Source organism: Entelurus aequoreus, linkage group LG25 (genome assembly GCF_033978785.1).
Source record: "Entelurus aequoreus isolate RoL-2023_Sb linkage group LG25, RoL_Eaeq_v1.1, whole genome shotgun sequence".
In the NCBI taxonomy this organism is placed as follows: domain Eukaryota; kingdom Metazoa; phylum Chordata; class Actinopteri; order Syngnathiformes; family Syngnathidae; genus Entelurus; species Entelurus aequoreus.
Genome location: NC_084755.1, coordinates 37,675,152 through 37,690,110, shown reverse-complemented (window position 1 = coordinate 37,690,110; position 14,959 = coordinate 37,675,152). Strand labels below are relative to the sequence as shown.

The 14,959-nt window shown below is 34.2% G+C and overlaps 1 protein-coding gene across 1 annotated transcript in view; it reads right to left on the bottom strand.

The window, feature by feature from the left end:
• Window positions 1-14,959, bottom strand: part of LOC133642760 (glutamate receptor ionotropic, NMDA 2B-like) — a 346,360-nt gene that overhangs the window by 19,738 nt on the left and 311,663 nt on the right. The window contains exons 11-13 of the mRNA XM_062037135.1: window positions 7,431-7,660; window positions 7,194-7,354; window positions 3,733-3,920 (exon numbers count right to left, since the gene is read on the bottom strand). Of these exons, the coding sequence (XP_061893119.1) occupies window positions 3,733-3,920; window positions 7,194-7,354; window positions 7,431-7,660 (579 nt within the window). The remainder of the gene's footprint in view (window positions 1-3,732; window positions 3,921-7,193; window positions 7,355-7,430; window positions 7,661-14,959) is intronic.

Here is a 14,959-nt window from a genome sequence, read left to right as displayed (position 1 = left end):
CACACTTTCTAGGCCAACAGGAATGAGCGGAGGGTGAGGCACAGTCTCGCAAGGTCACATTGAAACCCTGAGAAGGTGGGGGCGAGACGTGGCGGACTGGGTTTTCAGTTTCACTTTTGCAGACCCACAGTGTCCAAACACACAAAAACAAAACTAATTTGACTCGCTGGGACGGTTAAAAAGTGCTTTTTCTACCAGTCTGTCATTCATTTTGTGGAGAGATCAAAATAAAAACAACTCTCTTTAGGGCACCCTCCGTGTTCAGAGGGATGACCCACATTCACACACACACACACACACACACACACACACACACACACACACACACACACACACACACACACACACACACACACACACACACACACACACACACACACACACACACACACACACACACACACACACACACACACACACACACACACACACACACACACACACACACACACACACACACACACACACGGTCAAAATGCACCAGGAGCTACGCTGACAACCCAAACTGGGACGCACGATAGCAGACCGACGTTGAATAATGTCAACTCAAGAGTTGAAATTTACCATACATTTTGCACGATAAGCCACTCATTTTTTCCTACGCTTTGTACCCTGCGGCTTATAAAACGGCGTGACTAACCTATGGATTTTTCATCGCTGACGACCATTATGCGAACACCGTCGATTAAAAACAACAAAAATAAACAAGCAAAGACACTGAAAAGGTGTGTTATCGTATGTGCTACGGCGCCATCTTTTGGACCCGGGGGGGTCTTCGATTCAGCCCGTGTGACGGCATGAGTTCAACGGGAGCGACTCAGGCCAGTAACCATGGAGTGTACTTTCTCGGGACTACATGCAAAGCAATGTACTTGTTTGACCCAATCCAAACAACCTTCCCTAGTCATGGCGCAGAAAAAAAAAAAAAAATCAACCAGTGAAAAAAGTCAACACACATGGTCACACATAACACAACCTGCTCACTAAAGAGCGTGTCAGTATATAAGCCGCACCCACTAAATTTTCAAAGAAAAAAAAAACATATTTCCCTACATAAGCCGCACAGACTATACTTCGCAGATATATACGTTGTGTAATGAGTTATTTACACGGAAATATTTGGTCAATGTTTGTTTACATACCTTAATTGTTTCCAAATAACACGGCAGTAAAACGGCCGATCAAACAAAACAGAAGTCATCGTCATGGACCCACTAGCTGCGCAACGGTGACGTTTTGGCGAATTTACGCAACTGAAACTGAAAAGGAATGACATTGTAAGTTAATAATACTAAAACAGACACTCGTAAAACGTGTTAGCATATTAGCTAATGCTAACGATGCTAGCCTCATTACATTACGGTAGCGCGTACAAATATGCATGCAAACACTCTTACAGACATCACACATGTATGATGTGTTTTAGTCACTTTCTAAAACTTACTAACGTTGCTCGGAGTGATGAATGAAGAATGCATATGAGTAGAAACGCTATGGACAGCAAGAAGACTGGACAGCAATTGTACTTCCGGTTCAAAGCTCAGTCTGGACCAGGGTGTCCATACTTTTTGACTGGGAGCCCGCATTATGCTAAAAAGAATTTGGCCGGGTGCTCGAAAATGCGGGAAACATGGTTAAACGTGGAGAGAGGGCTTTTTTGAAATTTTCCCATCATGCCTTGCAATGGACTTAAATGAAAATACGATCGATTACTCGTTAATAGTAAAAGTATGATATGACACCGTTATTAACAACATTGGTATAAGAAAATGTTACCACCATTATTCATTTCATTGTTGTTTGTGAGGGTTAACTAAACACTGTTTTGTTTGATCAGCCGTTTTACTGCCCTGTCACAGACACCGTTAGGATACAATTAAAGTATGTAAATAAACATTTAAAGAATATTTCAGTGTAAATAACTCATTTCACAACGTATATATCTGCGACTTATAGTCCAGTGCGGCTTATATATGGAAACATGTTTTTTTTCTTCGGAAATTTAGTGGGTGTGGCTTGTATACCAACACGCTCTATAGTACGAAAATACGGTAGGTTACTCGTTACTAGTAAAAGTATTATATGACACCGTTATTAACAACATTGGTATAAGAAAATGTTGCCACCATTATTAATTTCATTGACTAATACTTTTCATCAATCAAAACAAAATCACACCCACGAAGAAGATGACCAAATTAACTGATGAATAAAAACGAGATGAAATTGTTGAAAAATCCAATCTTATTTAATTTAATCTTGTAGATAGGTGGGACAATTTATTGAAACCCTGTATTTTGTGAGGGTTAACTAAAAACTGTTTTGTTGGATCAGCCATTTTACTGCCCTGTCACAGACACCGTTAGGAAACAATTAAAGTATGTAAATAAACATTTACAGAATATTTCAGTGTAAATAACTCATTTCACAACGTATATATCTGCGACTTATAGTCCAGTGCGGCTTATATATGGAAATATGTTTTTTTTCTTAGGAAATTTAGTGGGTGTGGCTTATATACCAAAGCGCTCTATAGTACGGAAAATATATAGGTGGGACAATTTATTGAAACCCTGTATTTTGTGAGGGTTAACTAAAAACTGTTGTGTTTGATCAGCCGTTTTACTGCCCTGTCCCAGACACTGTTAAGAAACAATGAAGGTATTTTTTTTTACAATTATTTTTTACACTGAATTTTGAAACTGATATTTTTTTTTTACTGAATTTTAAAACACTGCTTTTTTTCAAACTAAAGTTTTAAACACTGGATTTTTTTTTTACAATTATTTTTTTTACACTGAATTTTTAAATACTGATTTTTTTTCACACTCAATTTTAAAACATAATTTTTTTGCACTCAATTTTAAAACACTGATTTTTTTACTTATTTTTCAAACACTGAATTTTTTCATACTGATTATTTAAACACTGAATTTATTTAAACTGATTTGTTTACACTGAATTTTAAAACACTGAAGTTTAAAATAGTGAATTTTAAAACGCTGATTTTTTTAAACTAAATGTTTAAACACTGACTTTTTATACACTGAATTTATTTACACTGAATGTTTTCGCACTGAGTTTTTTTTACGCTGAATTTTTATCCGCTTAGTTTTAAAACACTGATTTTTTTTACACTGAATTTTTAAGCACTGAATTTTTTTTACACTAAATTTTTATGCACTGCAGTTTAAAACACTGGGTTTTTTTTTACACTGACTTTTTATATACTGATTTTTTTTACACTGAATTTTGAAACAATGATTTCTGAATTTTAAAACACTGAATTTTTACACACTGAATTTTAAATCTGTTTTTTTTTACATTGACTTTTTATACATTGATTTTTTTACACATAATTTTTATACACTGATTTTTTTTACACTGACTTTTTATATATTTATTTTTCACACAATTTTTAAACACTGTTTTGTTTGATCAGCCGTTTTACTGCCCTGTCACAAACACCGTTAAGAAACAATTAAGGTATGTAAATAAACATTTACAGAATATTTCAATGTAAATAACTCATTTCACAATGTATATATCTGCGACTTATAGTCCAGTGCGACTAATATATGGAAATAGTTTTTTTTTCTTGGGAAATCTAGTGGGTGTGGCTTTATAAACCGGAAAATGCGGTAATTGGACCCAACAATTAACCCGTGCATCCACCTGCTGTCCTTGAATTTAGTTTGGTGGCGTAAAAGAAATAAGAAGAAGATGTCTCACCGTCCCCAAAGAGCTCCAGGATGGCCAAGTCCACGTGTCTCTTCCAGAGCGACTCCTTCTGGATGGCGATGCCGTAGCCGGTGGTGGCGAAGATGTAGCCGCTGCCGATGGTCACCAGCTTGCAGCCCTCGTCCCTGCCCGCCTTGTAATTGAGCACGGCCGCGTCGTAAATGAAAGCGTCTAGTTTGCTAATGAAAGAGGGGAGGGAGATAGGTTGCACTTAATTAGCACTTAGGAGCAAGACGTGGCGGCGACAACATTCCAATTAACTTGCTAAAGAGCACCACGCCGCTGGTAAGTGGCCGAGGCCGGAGTCGGCACGCAGGGGGGCCGAAAAAACTCCATGGTGGAGACTGAAGAGGCAACAATATGTCTGCTTGAAGGTGCATGTGATGAAAGGGAGCACAAAATAAGAGCGGGAAAATAATAATAATAAATAAATATTATATACATATGTTTTTTTTAATAATTACTGAAATTTGTCATTAATTATAATCGGGATTATATACATAATTAAATTATTTAATTTAAAATTACATTTGAATTATTATTTCATAATTTAATGAATTATTTAACATTTTAATTATTATTCATGTCATTATCTAGTTTTGATTCAAATCAATCTAATTATTGATGTATTTTCACGGACCAGTCCGGCGTTAGATCCCGCCCACTGGCTTTGAGGGCGGAGTTTAATTTTAATTAATGAAGCGCCGACGTTAAAGAAATAAACATTTAAGTAGTAACCCTAAATGTGTCATGATTTCATTAAGGTCGTGAAATAAATAATAAAAATCATGAAATAATGACATCATTAATTAATTGAATGATGAAATCATGAATCAAATCATGAAATAATTAAATCAACAATTAATTCAAGGGTGAAATCATGAAGCAAAACATGAAATAATTAATTAAATAATGAAATCATGAATGAAATCATGAAATAATTAAATTAATAATTAATTCAGGGATGAAATCAAGAATCAAATTATGAAATAATTAAATCAATAATTAATTAAATGATGAAATCATGAAATAATTAAATCAATAATAAATTCAGGGATGAAATCATGAATCCAATCACGACATAATCAAACCAATTATTAATTCAAGGATGCAATCAAGAATCAAATCATGAAATAATTAAATCAAATTCAATGGTGACATCATGAATCAAATCATGAAATTAAATCAATAATTATTTCAAGGATGAAATCATGAATCAAATCATGAAATAATGAAATCAATAATTAATTAAATGATGAACTAATTAAATCAATAATTAATTCAAGGATGATATCAAGAATCAAATCAGGAAACAATTAAATCAATAATTAAATGATGAAATAATTAAATCAATAATTAATTCAAGGATGATATCAAGAATTAAATCATCAATTCATGAATTCAATAATTAATTAAATTATGAAATCAAGAATCAAATCAGGAAAAAATTAAATCAAGAATTAATTCAGGGATGAAATCAACCAAATCATGAAATAATTAAATCAATGATTAATTACACGATTAAATGATCAAATTAAATGTACATTAAATAATCAATTACACATTTAAAACGTATTTAATTCCAATTGTAATTAATTATTGACACATTAAAGTCAGGATTTAAATAATGAGTTTATTTATTTAATTTTGTCCTGTTTGGCCCTCCATAGAAGACTAGGTACACCTGCAGAATGTATGATGCTATAAGGCCACAACAACAACCTCTCAAAAAGTGATAAGACATGATCAGCAATCCAATAAATACAAAAATACGTGAGAATTGATTTTGATTGATTTGAAAAAAGTTTTTACGCTTGTTACTAATTGAATTTAGTGATTTGTTCTATGGAATGTTGGCATGACAAAGTCCATACACACATCTTATGCTCACTTGTATACCTGCACTTCAAAGTCTTGTAGCGGATCGACGATGATGGTGCAGGTGTACCTAAAAAAGTGAACTGCGCGGAACAAACTCTTGTATCGGATCTACGACGATGGTGCAGGTGTACCTGATAAAGACTCCTTTGCAAAGCTTCCAACTCTTGTATCGGATCTACGGCGATGGTGCAGGTGTACCAAATAAAGAGTTCTTTGAAAAGCTTCCAACTCTTGTATCAGATCTACCACGATGTTGCAGGTGTACCTAATAAAGTGTCCTTTGAAAGCTTCCAACTCTTGTATCGGATCTACGATGATGGTGCAGATGTACCTAATAAAGTGTCCTTTGAAAAGTTTCCAACTCTTGTATCATAATTACGACGATGGTGCAGGTGTACCTAATAAAGAGTCCTTTGAAAAGCTTTTAACTCTTGTATCGGATCTACGACGATGGTGCAGGTGTACCTAATAAAGTGTCCTTTGAAAATCTTCTAACTCTTGTATCGGATCTACTACAATGGTGCAGGTGTACCTAATAAAGTGTCCTTTGAAAAGCTTCAAACTTTTGTATCAGATCTACCACGATGTTGCAGGTGTACCTAATAAAGTGTCCTTTGAAAAGCTTCCAACTCTTGTATTGTAATTACGACGATGGTGCAGGTGTACCTAATAAAGTGTCCTTTGAAAAGCTTCCAACTCTTGTATCGGATCTGCGACGACGGTGCAGGTGTACCTAATAAGGTGTCCTTTGAAAAGCTTTCAACTCTTGTATCGGATCTACGACAATGGTGCAGGTGTACCTAATAAGGTGTCCTTTGAAAAGCTTCCAACTCTTGTATCGGATCTACGACGATGGTGCAGGTGTACCTAATAAGGTGTCCTTTGAAAAGCTTCCAACTCTTGTATCGGATCTACGACAATGGTGCAGGTGTACCTAATAAAGTGTCCTTTGAAAAGCTTCCAACTCTTGTATCGGATTTACGATGATGGTGCAGATGTACCTAATAAAGAGTCCTTTGAAAAGTTTCCAACTCTTGTATCATAATTACGACGATGGTGCAGGTGTACCTAATAAAGAGTCCTTTGAAAAGCTTTTAACTCTTGTATCGGATCTACGACGATGGTGCAGGTGTACCTAATAAAGTGTCCTTTGAAAATCTTCTAACTGTTGTATCGGATCTACGACAATGGTGCAGGTGTACCTAATAAAGTGTCCTTTGAAAAGCTTCCAACTCTTGTATCGGATCTACGCCGACGGTGCAGGTGTACCTAATAAAGTGTCCTTTGAAAGCTTCAAACTCTTGTATCGTAATTACGACGATGGTGCAGGTGTACCTAATAAAGAGTCTTTTGAAAAGCTTCAAACTCTTATCGGATCTACGGCGACGGTGCAGGTGTACCTAATAAGGTGTCCTTTGAAAAGCTTCCAACTCTTGTATCGGATCTACGGCGATGGTGCAGGTGTACCTAATAAGGTGTCCTCTAAAAAAGCAACGCTGGCCAACTAATTAAAATGGAGGAAGTTCAACAATTGTTTGGTTTCCCTTAGAATGAAGTCTTGGTTTCCTTACCCAGCTTTAAGACTTTGCAGCGCCTCGTGGACGTTCCTCTGGTGGAACTTGGTCATGTAGCTGTGCATCTCCGGGTAGTTGTTCCTGATGTTCCTCTCCGTGCTCCCGTTTGGGACCGTGCCGAAACGGAACGGCGGCGAGAAGTCGTTGGGGCTCTGGAACTACAAGAAGGAAGACCGAAGGCGTGTCAGCCGGAGAAGACCACCCCGAAGACCAAGAGGCGGATCAGAGAAGGACCTTTTTGTCTGAGAGTCCGGACACCTGGTCCACGTATTCCTCCTGGATCATGAAGGCGGCCAGGTTGGCGGTGTAGGAGGCCAGGAAGATGACGGCGAAGAAGGCCCACACGGACACCATGATCTTGCTGGTGGTACCTTTGGGGTTCTGCACCGGCACAGAGTTGTTGAAGACCAGACCCCACAGCAGCCAGATGGCCTTGCCGATGGTGAAGGAGGGACCGTGCGGCTCTGGAGGAAACGTGGCCAAGGTTTAGGACAAAGGCATCTGGTACACGCTCAGTCAGTTCTTAATAACTTCCTGTCTGATCACATGATTAGTCAAATCCTTCTCCATCAAGGAAGTATCAATTTTAATGGCAAAACTTCCTGTCTGATCACATGATTAGTCAAATCCTTCTCCATCGAGAAAGTTTTCTTCATGTGTTTGTACAAAACACAAATGTCCCCTGCAGTGGACATTTATTTTAGTCCGCCTTTTGTCAGAGTTACACAATATAGGAAAAAAATTATGCAAAACACAAATGTCCATTGCAGTGGACATACATTTTTGTCTGTCTTTTGTCAGAGTTACACATTTTAGGAACATTTTGTCCACTGGAGTGGACATTAATCTTTTGTCTGTATTTTGTCAGAAGTACACAATTTAGAAAAAAAAAAAGTTACACATACACACATGTCCATTACAGTGGACATTAATTTTTGTCTGTCTTTTGTCAGAGTTACACATTTTAGGAACATTTTGTCCACTGGAGTGGACATTAATCTTTTGTCCGCCTTTTGTCAGAGTTACACATATTAGGAAAAAAATTATGCAAAACACAAATGTCCATTACAGTGGACATACATTTTTGTCTGTCTTTTGTCAGAGTTACACATTTTAGGAACATTTTGTCCACTGGAGTGGACATTAATCTTTTGTCTGTATTTTGTCAGAAGTACACAATTTAGAAAAAAAAAATGTTACACATACACACATGTCCATTACAGTGGACATTAATTTTTGTCTGTCTTTTGTCAGAGTTACACATTTTAGGAACATTTTGTCCACTGGAGTGGACATTAATCTTTTGTCCGCCTTTTGTCAGAGTTACACATTTTAGGAAAAAAATTATGCAAAACACAAATGTCCATTACAGTGGACATTAATTTTTGTCTGTCTTTTGTCAGAGTTACACATTTTAGGAACATTTTGTCCACTGGAGTGGACATTAATCTTTTGTCTGTATTTTTTCAGAAGTACACAATTTAGAAAAAAAAAAAGTTACACATACACACATGTCCATTACAGTGGACATTAATTTTTGTCTGTCTTTTGTCAGAGTTACACATTTTAGGAACATTTTGTCCACTGGAGTGGACATTAATCTTTTGTCTGTATTTTTTCAGAAGTACACAATTTAGAAAAAAAAAAAGTTACACATACACACATGTCCATTACAGTGGACATTAATTTTTGTCTGTCTTTTGTCAGAGTAACACATTTTAGGAACATTTTGTCCACTGGAGTGGACATTAATCTTTTGTCTGTATTTTGTCAGAAGTACACAATTTAGAAAAAAAAAATGTTACACATACACATATGTCCATTACAGTGGACATTAATTTTTGTCTGTCTTTTGTCAGAGTTACACATTTTAGGAACATTTTGTCCACTGGAGTGGACATTAATCTTTTGTCTGTATTTTGTCAGAAGTACACAATTTAGAAAAAAAAAAAGTTACACATACACACATGTCCATTACAGTGGACATTAATTTTTGTCTGTCTTTTGTCAGAGTTACACATTTTAGGAACATTTTGTCCACTGGAGTGGACATTAATCTTTTGTCTGTATTTTGTCAGAAGTACACAATTTAGAAAAAAAAAATGTTACACCTACACACATGTCCATTACAGTGGACATTAATTTTTGTCTGTCTTTTGTCAGAGTTACACATTTTAGGAACATTTTGTCCACTGGAGTGGACATTAATCTTTTGTCCGCCTTTTGTCAGAGTTACACATTTTAGGGAAAAAATTATGCAAAACACAAATGTCCATTACAGTGGACATTAATTTTTGTCTGTCTTTTGTCAGAGTTACACATTTTAGGAACATTTTGTCCACTGGAGTGGACATTAATCTTTTGTCTGTATTTTGTCAGAAGTACACAATTTAGAAAAAAAAAAAGTTACACATACACACATGTCCATTACAGTGGACATTAATTTTTGTCTGTCTTTTGTCAGAGTTACACATTTTAGGAACATTTTGTCCACTGGAGTGGACATTAATCTTTTGTCTGTATTTTGTCAGAAGTACACAATTTAGAAAAAAAAATGTTACACATACACACATGTCCATTACAGTGGACATTAATTTTTGTCTGTCTTTTGTCAGAGTTACACATTTTAGGAACATTTTGTCCACTGGAGTGGACATTAATCTTTTGTCTGTATTTTGTCAGAAGTACACAATTTAGAAAAAAAAAATGTTACACATACACACATGTCCATTACAGTGGACATTAATTTTTGTCTGTCTTTTGTCAGAGTTACACATTTTAGGAACATTTTGTCCACTGGAGTGGACATTAATCTTTTGTCCGCCTTTTGTCAGAGTTACACATTTTAGGAAAAAAATTATGCAAAACACAAATGTCCATTACAGTGGACATTAAGTTTTGTCTGTCTTTTGTCAGAGTTACACATTTTAGGAACATTTTGTCCACTGGAGTGGACATGAATCTTTTGTCTGTATTTTGTCAGAAGTACACAATTTAGAAAAAAAAAAAGTTACACATACACACATGTCCATTACAGTGGACATTAATTTTTGTCTGTCTTTTGTCAAAGTTACACATTTTAGGAACATTTTGTCCACTGGAGTGGACATTCATCTTTTGTCTGTCTTTTGTCAGAAGTACACAATTTAGAAAAAAAAAATGTTACACATACACACATGTCCATTACAGTGGACATTAATTTTTGTCTGTCTTTTGTCAGAGTTACACATTTTAGGAACATTTTGTCCACTGGAGTGGACATTAATCTTTTGTCCGCCTTTTGTCAGAGTTACACATTTTAGGAAAAAAATTATGCAAAACACAAATGTCCATTACAGTGGACATTAAGTTTTGTCTGTCTTTTGTCAGAGTTACACATTTTAGGAACATTTTGTCCACTGGAGTGGACATGAATCTTTTGTCTGTATTTTGTCAGAAGTACACAATTTAGAAAAAAAAAAAGTTACACATACACACATGTCCATTACAGTGGACATTAATTTTTGTCTGTCTTTTGTCAAAGTTACACATTTTAGGAACATTTTGTCCACTGGAGTGGACATTCATCTTTTGTCTGTCTTTTGTCAGAAGTACACAGATTAGAAGAAACATATGTTACGCATACACTCAGTTTTGAAACAGAATTTTTTTGCACTGGATTTTAAAACACTGATTTTTTTAAACTTTTTTTTCAAACACTGAATTTTTTCATACTGATTTTTGAAACACTGAATTTATTTAAACTGATTTGTTCACACTGAATTTTAAAACACTGAAGTTTAAAATAGTGAATTTTAAAACACTGTTTTTTTTTACACTGAATGTTTAAACACTGAATTTATTTACACTGAATTTTTTGGCACTGAGTTTTTGTACACTGAATCTTTATACGCTTAGTTTTAAAACACTGATTTTTTTTACACTGAATTTTTAAGCATTGAATTTTTTTTACACAAAATTTTTATGCACTGCTTTTTAAAAGACTGTTTTTTTTTTCCACTGACTTTTTATACACTGATTTTTTTTTACACTGAATTTTGAAACAATGATTTCTGAATTTTAAAACACTGAATTTTTATACACTGAATTTTAAATCTGTTTTTTTTTTTACACTGACATTTTATACATGGATTTTTTTACACTATTTTTATACACTGATTTTTTTTTTCTTACACTAACTTTTTAGACAATGATTTTTTACACTGAAATTTAAAACTATTTATTTTACATTGAATTTTAAAACACCGATTGTAGCTGAGTCGCGACCCCTAAGGGAATAAGCGGTAAAAAATGGATGAATGGATGGATGATTTTTTTCAAACAACATTTTTAAACAATGGATTTAAAAAAAAATAATAATTTTGCACTGAATTTTTAAACACTGGATTTTTTTTTTATTTTTTTTTTACAATGATTTTTTTTACACTGAATTTTTAAATACTGATTTTTTTTACACTCAATTTTGAAACAGAATCTTTTTGCACTGAATTTTAAAACCCTGATTTTTTAAACTTATGTTTAAACACTCCAATTTTTCATACTGATTTTTGAAACACTGAATTTATTTAAACATTACACTGATTATTACACTGAATTTTGAAACATTGCTAACAATATTCTGTCCAATGAAATTGTCAGCATAATTTGATGCAAAACAATTCAAATCAGAAAATTAAAACGCAAAAAATTCAGTGTAAAAAAAAAAAGCTTTCCTAACAAAGACATACATTAACCTCCATTCTGCAGCCGTGGATATATTTTGGTGTCCAAATGTCTGCAATTGTCGTGATAGCAAATCGTCAGCGTGCAACACGAGCATAAAAAGACATGGTTGAAAGACAGAAGAGCACTCAGGGGAGAACATGCTGGTTTCAACATGCTGAAGATGGAGAGACAACAGAAATAGTCACTTGAGAGATGGAACACAAAAGTGTGTCAGAGCCAAGTGGATACGAGGCGATATGGAAATGTATGGAAATGACTAGCAGAAGTAAATGTGGCGAGGGCGCCAAGTAGATACACCTGGAAATGATGAAAAGAGTAGTCAGTGAGGCTATGTGGAGGCGCCTCTTTGTGGCTCTCCATGCAGAGCAAAAGAGGTGGAGGCCTCATTGACGGAGATCTAAAATAACACCGACTGTATTCCATTGTGTGTACTATTAGTCTTTAATCCCGCACTTTGCCACTTGGCCATCACTCCAGCAGCACTGAGAGCGAAAACAGCCAAACGACCTTGAGGTAATGTCGCAATTTTCGATGCCAACAAAGAATTTGGCCTGTTTAAGACTTTTACCTCATCTTTGGCTGAGCAACGGCATTCATGTGTGATGCGAGCGGAAGTGGAAGTGGAAGTGGAAGTGGAAGTGGATACGTCATCTCAACATCCGGGCGAGGAAAAACTGGTTCGGTGATCAAAGTCTTTATTAAAAGGTGATGTGGTCATAAAAATACATTCAAATATTCTTTATTATATTCAAGAATGTATTAATAGGTTGTCTATTTCCTTCTTTGTGTCTCTACTCAATCACATCATTTATCTATATATACAAATATATATATATATATACATTTATTTATTTATTTATTTAAGGCAATGACATAAAATATAATAATTAAAAAAAAGTACAAAGTTGACAACACATAATAATATAAATTAATATAGTGCAAAAGGTAATGTATTGTATGTAATGCATGAATATATATATATACTGTGTATATATATATATATATATATATATATATATATATATATATATATATATATATATATATATATATATATATACATATATATATATATATATATATATGTAACGTATTAATATATATATATACTGTATGTAATGCATGAATATATATATATATATATATATATATATATATATATATATATTTATATATATATATATATATACAGTATATATATATTCATGCATTACATACAGTATATATATATATTCATGCATTACATATACCTGTATATATATATATATATATATATATATATATATATATATATATATATATATATATATATATATATATATATATATATATATATATATATATATATATATACAGTATATATATATATTCATGCATTACATACAATACATTACCTTTTGCACTATATTAATTTATATTATTATGTGTTGTCAACTTTGTACTTTTTTTTAATTATTATTTTTTATGTCATTGCCTGATAAATAAATAAATGAGAAAAAAAATAAAATAAATAAATATATATATATATATATATATATATATATATATACAGGTATATATATATATATATATATATATATATATATATATATATATATATATATATATATATATATATATATATATACACACACACATATATATGTATTTGTATATATACATATGTACATATAGATATATATATATATATATATATATATATATATATATATATATATATATATATACACACACACATATATATGTATTTGTATATATACATATGTACATATAGATATACATATACCTATATGTATATACAGTATGTATGTACAAACCCCAAAAGCAGTGAAGTTGTCACGTTGTATCGCCATCAGTGTGTGAATGTGTGTGTGTGTGTGTGTGAATGAGTGAATGTGGAAATAGTGTCAAAGCGCTTTGAGTTCCTTAAAAAAAAAGGTAGAAAAGCACTATAGAAGTACAACCCATTTACATTTAACATTTGTGTAAATGGTAAATAAAAAGAGAATACAACAAATCCTTTTCAACTTATATTCAATTGAATAGACTGCAAAGACAAGATATTTCATGTTCACACTGGAAAACTGTTATTTTTTGCAAATATTAGCTCATTTGGAATTTGATGCCTGCAATGTGTTTCAAAAAAGCTGGCACAAGTGGCAAAAAAGACTGAGAAAGTTGAGGAATGCTCATCAACGACTTATTTGGAACATCCCACGGGTGAGCAGGCTAATTGGGAACAGGTGGGTGCCATGATTGGGTATACAAGCAGCTTCCATGAAATGCTCAGTCGTTCACAAACAAGGACGGGTGAGCCAATTGTTTAAGAACAACATTTCTCAAGCAGCTATTGCAAGGAATTTAGGGATTTCACCATCTACGCTCCGTAATATCATCAAAAGGTTCAGAGAATCTGGAGAAATCACTGCACGTAAGCCATGATATTACACACCTTGGATCCCTCAGGCGGTACTGCATCAAAAAGCCACATCAGTGTGTAAAGGATATCACCACATGGGCTCCGGAACACTTTGGAAAACCACTGTCAGTAACTACAGTTGGTCGCTACATCTGTAAGTGCAAGTTAAAACTCTACTATGCAAAGCCGAAGCCATTTATCAACAACACCCAGAAACGCCGCCGGCTTCGCTGGACCCGAGCTCATCTAAGATGGACTGATGCAAAGTGGAAAAGTGTTCTGTGGTCTGACCAGTCCACATTTCAAATTGTTTTTGGAAACTGTGGACGCCGTGTCCTCCGGACCAAAGAGGAAAAGAACCACCCGGATTGTTCTAGGGTGAAAGTGTAAAAGGCAGCATGTGTGATGGTATGGGGGTGTATTAGTGGCCAAGACATGGGTAACTTACACATCTGTGAAGGTGCCATTAATGCTGAAAGGTACATACAGCTTTTGGAGCAACATATGTTGCCATCCAAGCAACGTTACCATGGACGCCCCTGCTTATTTCAGCAAGACAATGCCAAGCCACGTGTTACATCAACGTGGCCTCATAGTAAAAGAGTGCGGGTACTAGACT